At 42.4% G+C, this 14,709-nt stretch overlaps 6 protein-coding genes across 10 annotated transcripts; 4 read left to right on the plus strand and 2 right to left on the minus strand.

Moving 5' to 3' along the window:
- Positions 1 to 233: 233 nt before the first annotated feature.
- LOC106406432 (ESCRT-related protein CHMP1B-like) lies at positions 234 to 1,431 on the plus strand. Its single transcript, XM_013847096.3, has 2 exons — positions 234 to 728; positions 928 to 1,431. Exons 1-2 carry the CDS (start codon positions 404 to 406, stop codon positions 1,212 to 1,214), a joined length of 612 nt encoding a protein of 203 aa, XP_013702550.1. The 5' UTR covers positions 234 to 403; the 3' UTR covers positions 1,215 to 1,431.
- Positions 1,432 to 1,584: 153 nt separating this feature from the next.
- On the minus strand, positions 1,585 to 3,827 carry LOC106404872 ((R)-mandelonitrile lyase-like). 2 transcript variants are annotated; one of them, XM_022704508.2, is made up of 4 exons: positions 3,524 to 3,827; positions 2,381 to 3,434; positions 1,916 to 2,278; positions 1,585 to 1,822 (listed from the first exon to the last, which is right to left on the minus strand). In XM_022704508.2, exons 1-4 carry the CDS (start codon positions 3,624 to 3,626, stop codon positions 1,780 to 1,782), a joined length of 1,563 nt encoding a protein of 520 aa, XP_022560229.1. In that variant the 5' UTR covers positions 3,627 to 3,827; the 3' UTR covers positions 1,585 to 1,779. The 2 variants fall into 2 exon arrangements, with proteins under 2 accessions (XP_022560229.1, XP_013700979.1); XM_013845525.3 differs by having other exon boundaries at positions 1,916 to 3,434.
- Positions 3,828 to 4,046: 219 nt separating this feature from the next.
- LOC106406530 (protein LPA3) lies at positions 4,047 to 6,453 on the plus strand. Of its 2 annotated transcripts, none has more exons than XR_002659174.2 (12): positions 4,047 to 4,339; positions 4,423 to 4,453; positions 4,530 to 4,622; positions 4,704 to 4,766; positions 4,866 to 4,977; positions 5,082 to 5,167; positions 5,275 to 5,333; positions 5,411 to 5,518; positions 5,620 to 5,676; positions 5,877 to 5,959; positions 6,050 to 6,130; positions 6,221 to 6,453. XR_002659174.2 is itself a non-coding variant. In XM_013847215.3 (12 exons), exons 1-12 carry the CDS (start codon positions 4,101 to 4,103, stop codon positions 6,278 to 6,280), a joined length of 1,071 nt encoding a protein of 356 aa, XP_013702669.1. In that variant the 5' UTR covers positions 4,051 to 4,100; the 3' UTR covers positions 6,281 to 6,453. The 2 variants fall into 2 exon arrangements, 1 of the variants encoding a protein (XP_013702669.1); XM_013847215.3 differs by having other exon boundaries at positions 4,051 to 4,339; positions 5,416 to 5,518; positions 5,616 to 5,676.
- Positions 6,454 to 6,689: 236 nt separating this feature from the next.
- Positions 6,690 to 8,652, plus strand: LOC106406529 (leucine-rich repeat receptor-like protein kinase PEPR1). Its single transcript, XM_013847214.3, has one exon. It carries the CDS (start codon positions 6,740 to 6,742, stop codon positions 8,534 to 8,536), a length of 1,797 nt encoding a protein of 598 aa, XP_013702668.1. The 5' UTR covers positions 6,690 to 6,739; the 3' UTR covers positions 8,537 to 8,652.
- A 362-nt stretch (positions 8,653 to 9,014) lies between these two features.
- On the plus strand, positions 9,015 to 12,194 carry LOC106405885 (histone-lysine N-methyltransferase, H3 lysine-9 specific SUVH3-like). 3 transcript variants are annotated; one of them, XM_013846438.3, is made up of 3 exons: positions 9,032 to 9,194; positions 9,680 to 9,774; positions 9,871 to 12,194. In XM_013846438.3, the coding sequence occupies exon 3, from the start codon at positions 9,881 to 9,883 to the stop codon at positions 11,909 to 11,911; it is 2,031 nt and encodes a 676-aa protein (XP_013701892.2). In that variant the 5' UTR covers positions 9,032 to 9,194; positions 9,680 to 9,774; positions 9,871 to 9,880; the 3' UTR covers positions 11,912 to 12,194. The 3 variants fall into 3 exon arrangements, with proteins under 3 accessions (XP_013701893.2, XP_013701892.2, XP_048617351.1); XM_048761394.1 differs by having other exon boundaries at positions 9,033 to 9,194; positions 9,680 to 9,777; XM_013846439.3 differs by lacking the exon at positions 9,680 to 9,774 and having other exon boundaries at positions 9,015 to 9,194.
- On the minus strand, positions 12,076 to 14,616 carry LOC106405886 (ribulose bisphosphate carboxylase/oxygenase activase, chloroplastic-like). The gene is made up of 12 exons (XM_013846440.3): positions 14,114 to 14,616; positions 13,942 to 14,027; positions 13,842 to 13,851; positions 13,659 to 13,721; positions 13,453 to 13,566; positions 13,300 to 13,361; positions 13,145 to 13,199; positions 12,859 to 13,060; positions 12,676 to 12,782; positions 12,546 to 12,601; positions 12,376 to 12,468; positions 12,076 to 12,303 (listed from the first exon to the last, which is right to left on the minus strand). The coding sequence occupies exons 1-12, from the start codon at positions 14,436 to 14,438 to the stop codon at positions 12,196 to 12,198; spliced, it is 1,281 nt and encodes a 426-aa protein (XP_013701894.1). The 5' UTR covers positions 14,439 to 14,616; the 3' UTR covers positions 12,076 to 12,195.
- Positions 14,617 to 14,709: the final 93 nt, after the last annotated feature.

The raw sequence follows: 14,709 nt of genomic DNA on the forward strand, positions 1-14,709 counted from the left end.
GAAGCTCCTTCTGAGTTGGCAACGCTGATGATGAGCGACACATCGGACGGTGCTGAGTCATTCTTGACACGTGTGCCTCCTCCTTTCCCTCTTGATGCGCGCGTGTGACTAATTAGTAATAGCCGTTTAATATTGAACCGGGTACTACCGACAATCACTAACCGCGGTTCATAGTAAACCGGCCAAGTCTGATTTTATTTACGTTAAACCAAAGCTGACTTTAACATTATCTTTTACTTTATTAAGGGGCCCCACTTAATTCGATTCCTCTCTCCTTTCTTCTTCGTCCTCCATCTCTCTCTCTCTCTCTTCTGCAAAAGAAAAATCCCCAAATTCGAAGAAACCCTAGTTCTCTACCGATAGATCGTAATCGAATTCGGGAGGTGTAGAGGAACCGATCAACATGGGTAACACGGATAAGCTGATGAATCAGATATTCGATCTGAAATTCACGTCCAAGTCTCTGCAGAGGCAGTCAAGGAAGTGCGAGAAGGAGGAGAAGGCGGAGAAACTCAAGGTGAAGAAGGCGATCGAGAAGGGGAACATGGATGGTGCTCGGATCTACGCCGAGAACGCCATTCGTAAGCGTAGCGAGCAGATGAACTATCTTCGTCTCGCTTCTCGCCTTGACGCTGTTGTTGCTCGCTTAGACACCCAGGCTAAGATGACCACGATCACCAAGTCCATGACCAACATCGTCAAATCCCTTGAGTCCTCGCTTGCCACAGGTTGTAAAAATGATGTGTTTGATTGAAAGTTCGAGTTTTTTACTGGGTAGACATAAAGGTTTGTTTTTTATGGAAACATAACAAGGGTAGCAATAGCATGAATGGTAGAGAATGTATAGCACGAGTAGACAAGTCTAAGTAGGTTTGTTGTGTTGCTAACAACTTGGGGTTCTTATCTGTTCTCTGTTTCTTTGAATAGGCAATCTGCAGAAGATGTCAGAGACGATGGATTCATTTGAGAAGCAGTTTGTGAACATGGAGGTCCAAGCTGAGTTCATGGAGAACGCCATGGCTGGTTCTACATCATTGTCCACTCCTGAAGGCGATGTCAACAACCTGATGCAGCAGGTAGCAGATGACTATGGTCTTGAAGTCTCTGTTGGACTACCTCAGGCTGCTGGTCATACCATACCTACTGCGACAGAGGAGAAAGTCGATGAGGATGATTTGTCCAGGAGGCTTGCAGAGCTCAAGGCCAGAGGTTGAATCAGCGAACCAACAAAACCATGCTTGCTTGGACTATCTTGCCACTTGGGGCGAGATCCTTATCGAAATGTAACAACTATTATCTGCGAACACTAACGCATTTGTGTATATTGCTCACTTTGAGATATGCTTTGTTTATCAACTTTATATAAAAAAAAACTTGGTGTGTTTTCAGTTTTTACCATTTCAGTGATATGCTTTCGTTTTGAGTTGTGCATTGAAAGTTTATTTTTGACTCGGTTTTGGTTCATTGACTAGCATGCATCTAACAAGTAACATCCGCAGAGTCTGTTACGTTCTGTGCAGAAATATGAACAAAACGTTTGCTTTTCACTTGGTAAAGCTTGAAACTTTACTATAATGGCTACTCTGAGCAAGATAAGCTTTTGATCATTATATTTCAGTCCTTATGTTTACATCAACAATAGACGACTATCTGTACTATGTTCTCATGAATTAACAAGATAGTCCAATGCACAAATGAATAGACTAATTGTAGTGAACATACAGCAAAAGAATCAGTAAACTAATCCAGAAAGTGCTGTCAAGCTCACCTTGTATCTGATTAGTATCTCATTCTCTCTCTCAGCATCTGCAGCCCCATGTACCTGCAATTATAGTCATGTGGAAAATTGTTTTTACACTGACCAAACAGCATTGGTAATGTATCAAAGCGTATAAACTTTTGACAGTTTTTTTACCTTCCAAGCATCATCAAGGTAGCTTGTGGATTAGTCCCTGGAGAGATACTGAAGGTTGATCCATCCACGATTCTAAGAGAATCAACACCATTGACTTTGAGATCAGAGTTCACTACTTTCCCCACAACGCATCCACCATGGTAATGCCAGATCGTGCTCACAGTACGTCTGCAGAAATCTGCCATCACCAGATCATTTGATTGGTCCAAAGGTAATGGAACTCCAACGAACCTAAACCTACGGCTCCCAAACCATTCCCTGAACATGAAGTCCTGCATAGCTCTGCTCCTTAGTATCTCCCCAATCTTCCTAGTCCCATTGACACACCTCTCAAGATCCTGTGGGTCACTGAAGTAGTTGAACCTAACAACAGGGTTAATCCTCACATCAGTCGAAGCCAACCTTAGCGAACCAACAGAAACTGGACCGAGAATCTTCTCCATTATAGTTGTCACGGGAACGTACAAAGGAGAAGCTGGAGCTCTTATGAAAACAGAACGTAGAGGCGACGCAAAGGGGATTACAGTGGAAGCAGCTTCAAGAAAAGCACCTTCCTCAGTAATACCCACTACCTGTATCAGCGAGTTCTCCATTGGAACCGGTGGAACAATGGAGATACCGTTCCTCGGGTTATCATACACAAAGTCCCCCACATTAGGCAAGTCAAGAGCCACAGGGATCCCCCAAGTCGAAAGGTAACTCCTTGGACCAATCCCGCTAAGAAGCATCAACTGCGGAGTACCGAGCGAGCCAGCAGAGAGTATCACCTCTCCTCTGTCTCGTATCATCGCGTGATGGTAACGTCCAAGCTGATCACGGTACACAACTCCAATAGCAGAGACATTACAACCCGAATCACTCGGAGACGAAGAAGCTAGCAACACTCTCTCCACAGTAGCGTAAACCGCTACTCTAATGTTGGAGTTTCTTGCGTACCTAAGAAGATCCGCAGAGCTGTGTCTCCTCCCAGCACGATCAAAAGTCGAACCACCGATCTTAGTCCCAACTTTATGCTCCAACGTGAAGCCGTTAAACGGATGCACACCGATCTCAAGCAACGCGTCTCTAATCGCGGACTGCCACGTCCTCAGCTGAGGTCTAAAGACAATAGCTCGCTCCACCCATTCGTAAGACTGATTAACCGTCGTGAGATCCCAATCGAGACCCGAGTTGTCGAAGAACTGTTTATCAGCTCGGCTGTAGAACCCGGCGTTGATCGCGCTGCTTCCTCCGAGAACGCGGCCTCTAGCGTTGGGGACTCCTTCCTCGGAGACGAAGGACTGAGCCGGGGAGTCGAAGCTGTTGACGTCGGTGAGTGTCGTCAAGAAACCGTCGTGCGACATCACGTTGGGTCTGTTGTAAGGGACGCCGCCGCGCTCGAGGAGGAGGACGCGGAAGGATTGGGAGAGCGTGGCGGCGAGTGGACATCCCGCCGTTCCGCCGCCGACGATTATGTAGTCGTAGTAATCCTCCGACGCGAAGTCGGTTGCGTTCGTCACGAATCGCATGAAGTTGGGAGCTGCAACCAAGATTCTAAAAGTAAGAAGAGCGACGAAACATACACAATCTCGAAATACCTCATCAGTCGAAGATTCTTGGGAAACTTACGTCGATTAGCGCGTGGCCTTGCGTTGGAGAGAGAAGCTGCTCCGAGAAGAAGAAGAAGAAGCACCACCGTGTAAAGAAGATAACGATCCATCCTCTTACTCATTCTCGCTCTTCAGCAGAAAGAAAATTAAATTTTCCCGGGAAAGAGGATTTTCTTAGTTAGAATGAGAAACAGAGTGGAAGAAGTTTGTTATTAAAGAAGACTCAAAGTTAACTGCTTTTATCGAGTGTTTCTCAGCTCTCGAACGCATCGGTGTAACTACGATATAAAAGCACTAATAAGTCGCAGCCATTAGACCAAGTAGAGATCAACGGTTATCAGGAGAAGTAACCATGGGCCTAGCCGCAGTAGATAATTACATTTACGGCCGTTAGTAACCGTCTAAAGCGGTCTCAGCGCCAAAAATTTGCCAAACGTCGTCGTATTGCATGCCGGTCGTGGCTCCCTAATCAAAGTCCGGTTTATTCCGGTTATGAAAGATAACAAGATCTACCCACGTGTCATTAAATTGTGGGGATTAGACTCATCACTGACACCTTTTAACAGTTAAACCACAGAGAGAGAGAGAGAGCAAAAATGGCGATGGCGATGTTACCGGCGCTCTTCTCTTCTCCCTCGATACTAACCAGAAGAGTCAGATGCGGAGCCACCGCGAAAAGCGGCGGCGCACTCTCGTCTACATCTCCCGACTCTGACCCTAGGAGAGGCGTCTCCGTCTATAAGCCCAAGTCGTACGAAGTTCTAGTCTCTGACGCCGCGAACTCTCTCGCCTTCGCTCTCCAGGAATCCAAATCTCGTTTGGAAATCGATTTTCCGTAAACATCCTCTCCTCTCTTTCATCCGAATTGTACAATTTCGTGTCATTAGCTCGTTTCTGATTATCTGTTCTCTTCTCCAGGCCTTTGCCCAGTAGCATTTCTTCATACAAGGTCTGTTTCCATGTTATCATTGAGTCTGTTCGCGTTCTAGCTTCGTTTTAGCGTATTTGTGTGATTGATTGTGTAGGGCTCTTCAGACGATTTCATTGATGCCAACATACAACTCGCCTTGTCTGTTGTACGGAAGCTTCAGGAGAAAGTAGAGACGAGAGCTTGCATTGTAATCCATCTCTTTGCTTGATTAGTCATCCTTGTTGTTTGCTACTCTCTGACCTATGTGTTACATCAATCTCTGCTTCAGGTGTTTCCTGATAAGCCTGAGAAACGCAGAGCTTCGCAACTCTTCAAAGCAGCGTTTGATTCGGTATAGCAAATGAGCTTCCTTTTTTGCTGCATTGTTTAAGATATTGAACACACTTGATGAGTAACAACGGCTTGATTTCTTTTGTGTGTTTCTCGTCAGATTGATGGCATAAGTATCCGTTCTCTAGATGATATACCTGGCACTTCTGTCACCAATTTCTTCAGATCTATAAGGAGTACCTTGGACTTTGATTTTGAAGATGAAAACGAAGGTATAATAGCTACAATTGTTTCTTTATTTTTCGCAAGTTATTTTTGCTTATGTGAACAGATGGTTTATTGCTTTTTTTCTCATGAGGATTATGTGTTCCCACAGGTAGTTGGGAGCCCAAGGAGCCACCGACCCTTTATATGTTTATCAATTGCAGCACTCGAGAACTCTCTGTTATAGAGCAGTTTGTGGTATTTGATTCCTTTCATCATTTCTTATTTCAGTAATTTTGATTTTTTTCTTCCTTTATGCCTTCTTATTCAATTGTAATCTGTAAGTTGTTGGTGTATACTTGCAGGAAAACTTTGCCAGCTCAACCCCAGCTCTTCTCTTTAATCTTGAGCTAGATACCTTACGGTATTTCTTACACCTCATTTTCATGTGTAACTCAATATCTCTCGGTTTCCTCATTTCTGGTAACAACTGAACTTTAGTGCAGTGCTGACCTTGGGCTACTTGGCTTTCCCCCTAAAGATCTGCACTACCGGTTTCTTTCTCAGTTTGTTCCCGTCTTTTATATCCGAATCCGAGAGTATTCAAAGGTACTTGCCAATTAGGATGATAATTTCTCAGTAGATCTTTCTTGACTAGTTGCATAAATGAAGCATCATAATAGTTGTTTGTGTTTGCTTGACTAAGACAGTGGCAGTGGCACCATATGTGTTGAACTACAACGGAGCACTTTTTCGACAATATCCTGGTAAATACTATAAATATTCTTTCCCGGGAATAAATGTGTATATAGTGGCACCAATTTTTGTTGAACCTGTATTGTGACTGCCTTGCACACTGAACACGATGCGATGCTTATCTCAGTGTCTAACAAATATGTGGAACCATTGTCAATACCAGTGACCTTAACTGTCCATCCCTATCTGATATAAAAAAATAATAATGCAGGGCCGTGGCAGGTGATGCTTAAGCAATCTGATGGCTCATTTGCGTGTGTTGCAGAAAGCCCAACTCGTTTCACCCTGGGTGAAGTATGTGCATTAATCTTTTGTGTTTAGTCGTTTTAACCCAACCTTTGGAAAAAATAAGTAACAAGCTCTAATTGATGTGGATGCAAACAGACCAAGGAAGAGCTGTTGCAGGTTCTAGGTCTACAAGAAGAGAAAGGGAGCTCACTTGAGTTCCTGCGCAGGGGCTACAAGGTTTTTGCACATTGGTCTAGATTGTGTTTTTGTGTTTCTTGAATGTAAAACAGAGTATCTTAAACTGGTCTGAAACTGATGGTGTCGCAGGCAGCAACTTGGTGGGAAGAAGATGTGGATCTTGAGTTATCATCTAATTGGCGTAACTAAATGGTGATCAAGTCATGGATTCACACCTTTAGTAAGTTTCACAAAATCTCCCAAGATTGCGATATTTACACCTGTACATGTGCAACATTGATGAGAATGATAAACAATAGTTTGGAAATGTTTTATTCAGTCTAATAACTTTTGAATAATCAGAGGAAATTACAAAGAAACTATATAAGGAGATATCTACAATTTAGGTAAGAATATAAATATTTACCATTCTCTCCGTAATTTAATGCACAGCGATGATTTCTTTCCTCAGCTAAGCTGTCATAAATGCAATCCAAGCGTTTTTGATTTTCTTCTAATAGTGGCATTAATCAAATCTTGTAATATTAGTCAATACCAATCAATCAAGTTCTATCCTTTTAGTCCTCTTGCCCTCCATTTTGGTGAGAGCTTTATATTTCAATACTGGTTGATGATACTGGGCATGTTTCTTGTTCTTAAAGTCTTAAGATGAAGAATCTTGTGTTGTTCGAAACACTTTTGCTTTTCTGTCTCGTTTTCTCGACCCGTATAGTGTCTATCTCCTGTCTAAATTCAGATGGGTTAGCTCTCCTCTCCCTTCGGAAGCATTTGGACAAAGTGCCACCAGAATTAACCTCGACATGGAAGGTAAACTCACCTGAAGCCACTCCATGTAAATGGTTTGGTATCACCTGTGATGATTCCAAGAAGGTTACCTCTCTCAACTTCACCGGCTCAGGGGTTTCAGGCCAATTGGGTCCTGAGATTTGGCAACTCACAAGCTTAGAGATTTTGGATGTTAGTTCCAACGATCTCACGGGGATCATACCTTCCAATCTAGGTAACTGTAGCTCACTCGTGTATATTGATGTTTCTGAGAATAGGTTCTCTGGTAAGATCCCAGATACTCTAGGTAGCTTGAAAAGCTTGGCTGATCTGTATCTTTACAGCAACTCCCTAACCGGTGAATTGCCTAAATCCTTGTTTCAAATTCCGGCCTTGAATTATCTGCATGTTGAGCATAACAACCTGAGCGGTTCAATCCCTCAAAATGTTGGTGAGGCTAAGGAGATTCTGGAGCTCCGTTTGTTCGACAATCAGTTCTCCGGTACAATCCCTGAGTCAATTGGGAACTGCAGTAAGCTGGAGATTTTGTATTTGCACATGAACAAGTTGGTTGGTTCATTGCCTGAAAGTCTCAATCTTCTGGAGAATCTCACTGACCTCTTTGTTGCTAACAACAGCCTTAGTGGAACAGTTCGGTTTGGTTCAACCAAATGCAGGAAGCTGGTGACGTTGGACTTCTCATACAATCAATTCGAAGGCGGTGTCCCTCCTGAACTGGGCAATTGCAGTAGCCTTGACGCCTTAGTCATTATAAAATGCAACTTGTCAGGTACAATCCCTTCATCATTGGGTATGTTGAAGAATCTCACGGTTCTCAACCTTTCCGAGAATCGTCTCTCCGAAAGCATACCGGCGGAGATCGGAGACTGCAGCAGCTTGAGCACGTTGAAGCTCAACGATAACCAGCTCGGAGGTGAGCTACCAAGCGCATTAGGTAAGCTACAGAAGCTAGAAAGCCTGGAGCTATTCGAAAACCGGTTTTCGGGTGAGATTCCTATTGAGATATGGAAGATTCAGAGTCTCACTCAGTTGCTAGTTTATAGAAACAATCTCACAGGAAAGCTCCCTGAGGAAATAACCAAGCTCAAGAATCTAAGGATCGTTACGATCTTCAACAACAGCTTCAGTGGAGTAATACCACCTGGTTTAGGTCTGAACAGCAACTTAGAGATTCTGGACTTCATTGGTAACAATCTCACAGGAGAGATACCACCAAATCTCTGCCATGGCAATAAGCTGACAGTGTTTAACTTAGGATCAAACCAGCTTCACGGTAACATACCAGCATCCGTTGCTCAGTGCAAGACTTTAAGCAGACTCATCCTTAGAGACAACAACCTTTCAGGTCCTCTTCCTGAGTTTTCTCAGAACCAAGATCTCTCGTTTCTCGATCTGAACAGCAACAACTTCGAAGGACCAATCCCTAGTGACCTCGGAAGCTGTAGGAAACTCACGGCCATCAACCTGTCACGAAACAAGCTCACGGGTGTTATTCCTCCAGTACTTGGGAATCTACAGAAGCTTAGATACTTGAACCTTGGGGTTAACTCGTTAACCGGTTTGGTTCCACCAAAGTTTAGTAACTGGAAAGAGTTGACCACTTTGATTCTCTCCGGAAACCGGTTTTCAGGATTCGTTCCGCCGGACCGTGGCTCTTAAGAGAAAGAAAACAACGATATCTCGGAACTTTATAATAAATTTGTATTGTACATTTTCCATAATGTTTTACTACAATATGAAAATGAATAAGTACGGCTGTCTGAAATTGCTTTTTATTAGAAACCAACGTTGATCATTTTCGCTGAAGAAGACGTTGGTTTTTAATTACATGACTCAATCTTCATCAAATAAAATACAGATTCGATTAACCCTAATTTGAAGTAAAATTTTAACAATGGAAACTAGTATGGATAAAAAAAAAAAGATCAGATTTTTAGCATATGGATTCTTGTGCCATATTTCTTACATTGGTGATTTGGTGGATAGAAATGGCGACAGTAACAAACACGAGAGCGAAAGAAAGATAATAAAGGGATATATAAGAAAGAAAAAAAAACTTTCTTTTTCAACGCACTAAGTTTTTTGGACGGTATAGATGACGTAAACGCGAATCTAACGGACTAAAAAATACTATGTAACATCAACTTCTTCTTCAGCTTCTTTCATCTGAGCAGGCAGTACTTGGCTTTTCTTTTTATTCTTTTTTCACTTTCTGTCGTCAAAATTCGTCTCAGCTCTTTCATCATCAGCCTCGGCTGTTTTGCCTCTCTCTCGATTAATTCGGAGCTCTTATATTTATTTTCTCATCTTCCTTGAGGTTGGTAATAATTTAATTTCTTGTTTGTTCTTCTTCTTCTTCTTGTTTTAATTTGGAATCTGGAATATGAATAAATGAGGGTCTAACTTGAGATAAAGGATTCGTTTTTTTTTTATGAGTCTGAGAATTAGTATGTTTTGGTGTTCGATTAAGGGTTGCTCCTTTAGATTTCTGTTTATTCTTTACAGATCTTGATGTACAAAAAAGGAAAGACTTTGTACTTGTTTCTACATTTTTGTACGAAAGATCTGGAGGTGTTGTTGGATTTCAAGTATGAAACAAAACGTAAAATTCATTTCGTTTCTAAAAAAAGAATCTTTTTACGTTTTTACATTCTGTTAGCAAAGTTTACATTTTGGGTATCGATTGTTAGACATTTTTAGTGAAGCTAAAGCTTGCTCATAAATGGATATTCTTTTTGTATAAATAGAGACGACTGCTTTCGCATTCCCTTATAGCTTTCTTGTCCGCTTTTAATACCGCAGAGAGTAACCCCACAAGGTCACGGCTAGGTGTGTCCGAGAGGGCTAAGGAGTAAAACATTGTGATATTTATCTCACTTGACACAGCTTTAAAATAGGTGGTTTGTGGGATGCCATTAATGCTAATCTAAGCTTGGTTAATGCTATTAATCCAAATGTTGGACCTTTAATCCCATTTTTTTCTACTTTAACAGGAGTTTAGCAATGGAAGGAGTTCCAGGGATGAACACTGTTCCAAATCCTAACTATTATGACAAGTCGATAGTGCTAGACGTAAAGCCTCTGCGAAGTTTGAAACCTGTTTTTCCAAATGGTAATCAAGGCCCACCCTTTGTTGGTTGTCCACCTTTTGGCCCTCCTTCTTCTTCTACTGGGCACTCACCTTTCTCCCCATTTGGAGCACAACCACCTCCAGATCTCAACCAAACTCAGGACACGCCTCCTCCTACGTTCGTTACACCTATTCAATCATATAGACCACCTACTGTTGTATCAAACGGTCCTAGTACCTCAAGTGGGACCAGAAAAGGAGTTGGTCGTCCTAAGAGAAATGCAGTATCAATTGTCCCTAGTAGTAGCTCAAGTGGGACTAAAAGAGGAGCTGGTCGTCCTAAGGGAACTAGTAACGCCAAGAAAAAAGAGAAGACTAGTTTGGATGTTCAGGTAGTGAAAAGAGATTTCGACAGCGGGATCAGTGCACCAGAGCGAGAAGATGGAAACGGTGACTTAGTAAGCAGCGTGTTGACCCGTTTCGACGCTGTCAGGAGGCGGCTAGCACAAGTAGAGCACGGAAAGGCCGGGACCTCGAAAGCAGCAGGTGTTCTGATGAGCAACGGAGTGCGTACCAACATGAAGAAGAGAGTTGGGACTGTTCCTGGAATCGAGGTTGGAGACATCTTCTTCTCACGGATAGAGATGTGTTTGGTCGGTCTCCACATGCAGACCATGGCAGGGATTGACTATATAACAAGCAAAGTCGGCGCAGATGAGGAGCCGTTAGCTACCAGCATTGTTTCCTCTGGACGTTACGACGGTGAAGCGCAGGATCCTGAGTCTTTGATATACAGCGGACAAGGAGGGAATGCTGATAAGAACGGACAAGCGTCTGATCAGAAGCTTGAGAGAGGGAATCTAGCGTTGGAGAAGAGCTTGAGGAAAGGGAATGGAGTGAGAGTGATAAGAGGAGAGGAGGATCCCGCTAGTAAAACAGGAAAGATCTATATATATGATGGAGTTTATACAATCTCGGAGTCATGGGTGGAGAAAGGGAAGAACGGTTGCAACACTTTTAAGTATAAATTGGTGAGAGTTCCTAATCAGCCACCTGCCTTTGGTATCTGGAAAGCTGTTCTTAAGTGGAAGGAAGGTTTAACTGCAAGAGCAAACCTTATCCTTCCGGATATAACTTCAGGAGTTGAGAGTAAACCTGTTTCTCTTGTGAATGATGTGGACGATGAGAAGGGGCCTTCTTATTTCACTTACATCTCCACACTCAAACACTCTAAACAAACTCAGCCGCCCACTATTGGTTGCTCCTGTCACGGATCGTGTGCAGCTGGAAACCTTGACTGCTCCTGCGTCCGTAAGAACGGCGGTGACCTCCCTTACCTTAACGGCGTGATGCTTGTTTCTCGGAGGCCCATGGTGTATGAATGTGGCACAACGTGTCCGTGTCACGCCAGCTGCAAAAACAAAGTGATTCAGACGGGGCTGAAGTTTCGAATGGAAGTGTTCAAGACAGACCATCGTGGTTGGGGTTTACGTTCTTGGGATCCTATACGCGCCGGCTCCTTCATATGTGAATATGCTGGTGAGGTCAACCTTAGAATGGAGCAAGAAGATGATGAGTTTGTCTTTGATACGTCGCGTGTTTACAACTCGTTTAAGTGGAACTATGAGCCTGCGTTGGTAGATGGGGACCCTTCGGATGAAACCCCGGAGGAGTTTAATCTCCCGTCACCGGTCCTGATCAGTGCCAAGAGTTTTGGAAATGTAGCTCGGTTCATGAACCATAGTTGCTCACCTAACGTTATGTGGCAGCCGGTTTTTGTTGAAGGGAGTGGTGAATCGGTTGTCCACATTGCTTTCTTTGCTATTCGTCACATTCCACCGATGGCTGAGTTGACTTATGATTATGGAGTCTCCCTTACATCTGAGGCCAGAGATGGGAGCCTTTTACATGGAAAGAGGAAGTGCTTATGTGGTTCTGTGAAATGCCGTGACTCATTCGGATAATCTGATAAATGTAACTCTGACACAATCTGTCTGAAGCCAATTCTGTTGTCACAGGGCAGAAGATCTCAACGTATGTATGCATTTGCACGTTCTGTGGCGATGCATAGACATGTAATGTTGTACTAAATGTTATTGTATTAGCACCACACTGCCATGCTCATGGGTTTGGTAAGAAAATAAACTCTATAAAGTGATTTGAGTTATGTTTTAATCTCTGTCTGACAACTTTTAAGAATGGGAAAACTAAAAAAATAATAGTTGATGCTTGTTTGTTTGTTTGGTATTTAATCGTCAATGTTCTTCATGTACTCCTTGGAAAGCTTTGTTTCGTTGATGAGCTTTTGTTCCTTGATGAGCGAGTAGCCTGATTCCAGCAACGCCTCCACCGTTTGCTGTTCACAAACATTATCATCATCAGCATGAAACAAACCCTTCATATGATCTCAAGTGGTACCAGCATGTACCTCAGGGGGAATGAATTGAGGAACCTCTTGGGTCTTTTTACGCCTGAGAAGAGTTTTCTCTAGAGTCTCTATTCCTCCAACTTCATCTACCCACTGTTTACAATAACAAAGATATTAGCCATTTTTACTGCAGAGAGATGTTATCAGTCATGGCTGAAGTTTTAAGTTACCTTGAGGATAGATCTATCATATGTACGTGACCTCAGTGCTCCATAGAAGTCAAGTGCTGTCATAAAACAATGAAGTGGTAAGGTAATGAACCTTCGTATTGCTCATTGAGATATAGTAAATGTATATTACCTTGATTTGGAAACTGATCAACAATGCTTACAACATCTTTCCGTGATATCCCATCTTTCTCGTACATTCTGCTAACAATGTTAACTATATCTTCACGAGTTGGCTGCCTGTTTTAAAAAACACTAATCAGGAAAGAAGATTCCATAGTTGCAGGCAAATCTAAAGCAATCTGTGTATACTTACCAGTAGAACTTCTCCATTCTTCCTTCCCGGATCAGTGGAGCATATAGCCTGGAGAAATCATTTCCCGTGACAATGAGAGGAACTCTGTTTACAGTGTCAGCTTCTCTCCAGTCTTGTCCCACACTCACCCTTGTAGGATTATCCGCAAGATTCATCAGAGTACCGACGACTATCTGGTTGTTCACTGTCATCTGTGTTTCCCCTGAACAAAGAGCAAGAAACTCAGTTAAGATCATCTCAGGGGAACAACATAGGTTTAAGTTAACTGGGATTTTGACTATTTTACCGAATCTACCAAGGCCAGCATCAATATCATTGATCATGAGAACACTCATCTTCCCCTGCATTACATGCCATCATCATCATCATCAAAGTTCAAGCCAATCTTTGTATAGATAAATAGGTGTAACAAGAGTGGGAATGACAGGAAGAGCTTCTCACTTGATTCTGAATAACTTGTGAAGCTGTTCTATAGCGGTCACGTATGAGTCTTCCCGGTTCCCCTGTTAAGAATATCAATATCACAATTGGTAACTGAAAGCAACCAGGTTGTTAGGAAAATGGTTTTATATCGGAGTTATTGGAGAAAATCACCAGCTCTGTCAGATTCCAACTCTCCTGCAGACATTATAACAGGTTCAACTCCCATGGTTTTGAATATAAGTTCGGTCTGAAACGTTTTGCCTTGTCCTTTACCTCCCCAGATACCTAGCCAGCCCAAAAACAACCGTTCAAGAGATGGTAACAAAGTTTCAATCACTGAATCTAAACAAAGAACCAGGGAGGGGCATTCACATTACCTAAGATCAATGGGATTTTAATATTTAGAGAACTAGCAAGGTAGTTCTTCACAATGTGTACGGCTGCAGAACACAATACATGTTTAAGGCAAAAGAAAGATTATAGCAAAGATCATCTTCAAAAGTTCCAGACTTTTTATCTCAATAATCAATCACCAAAGGCTTAGCTCAGTTCCAACTTACCAACTTTATCCTGTTCCAAAGGAAAAAAATAATAAAGATATAAGCAAAAAAAACCCATTGGCTCAGTTCAGTGGCAGTTATATAGAACACAAGTTATTACCATGAAGGTTGGAGCAATGTAGTAATCTCCTTGAAGATGTTCAAAGGACCTTGTTGCCTTCTGACGGTAATCAAACACAATATCAGCTGCAAAAGTAACAAAACTGTTAACTCAATAATTAGAGAGAGACAGAACCAACATGAAGATGAAGAATAAAAAAGAGAGGCTTAACAATCTTTGCCAAGAAAGTCTCCGATGAATACGTCATCGATCATCCCGGCTCTTGCTCCCACGGCTATGTTCATGTTCTCTGACTCCGCCCCGAGCCTGTAGAGATAGTCCTTCCCCTCGGAGTCTTTTACTTCCCACGACGACTGCTCTGATAACTTCCGCGGCTTTTCGCCACCGTCAACAGCTCCTTTTCCGCCGTCATCTCCGGCCTTGGAGCAAGCGATGGAGGAAGGTTTTCTGAGGGAGAGTAGAGGATTGAATGTGGATGAGGATGAATATTGTAGTGGTGGAAACTTGAAACGCAAAGATATGTTTGCAAGCGCCATTAAACCCCCTCCAGATCACAACATGAATAAAGCTTTTCCACCTTTGAGGAAAAAAAAAACGAATATTTTTTTTGTAGTTTTATTTTATCCACAAGATAGGATTTGAAAGAAGAAGAAGAGCCATTTGTTCAAAGGATCTAGATTCTAAAAAGTTTATGTCCTAAAAAAAAGACATGTTAATTTGTGTTCTTGTCTGATAGTAGACTAGTAGTAGCTAAATCTGTGGTTCTTGAAGACAAAGACTAGTTTTGGTCCCACGTTCAATCTTCTT

Source organism: Brassica napus, chromosome C6 (genome assembly GCF_020379485.1).
Source record: "Brassica napus cultivar Da-Ae chromosome C6, Da-Ae, whole genome shotgun sequence".
Lineage (NCBI taxonomy): Eukaryota > Viridiplantae > Streptophyta > Magnoliopsida > Brassicales > Brassicaceae > Brassica > Brassica napus.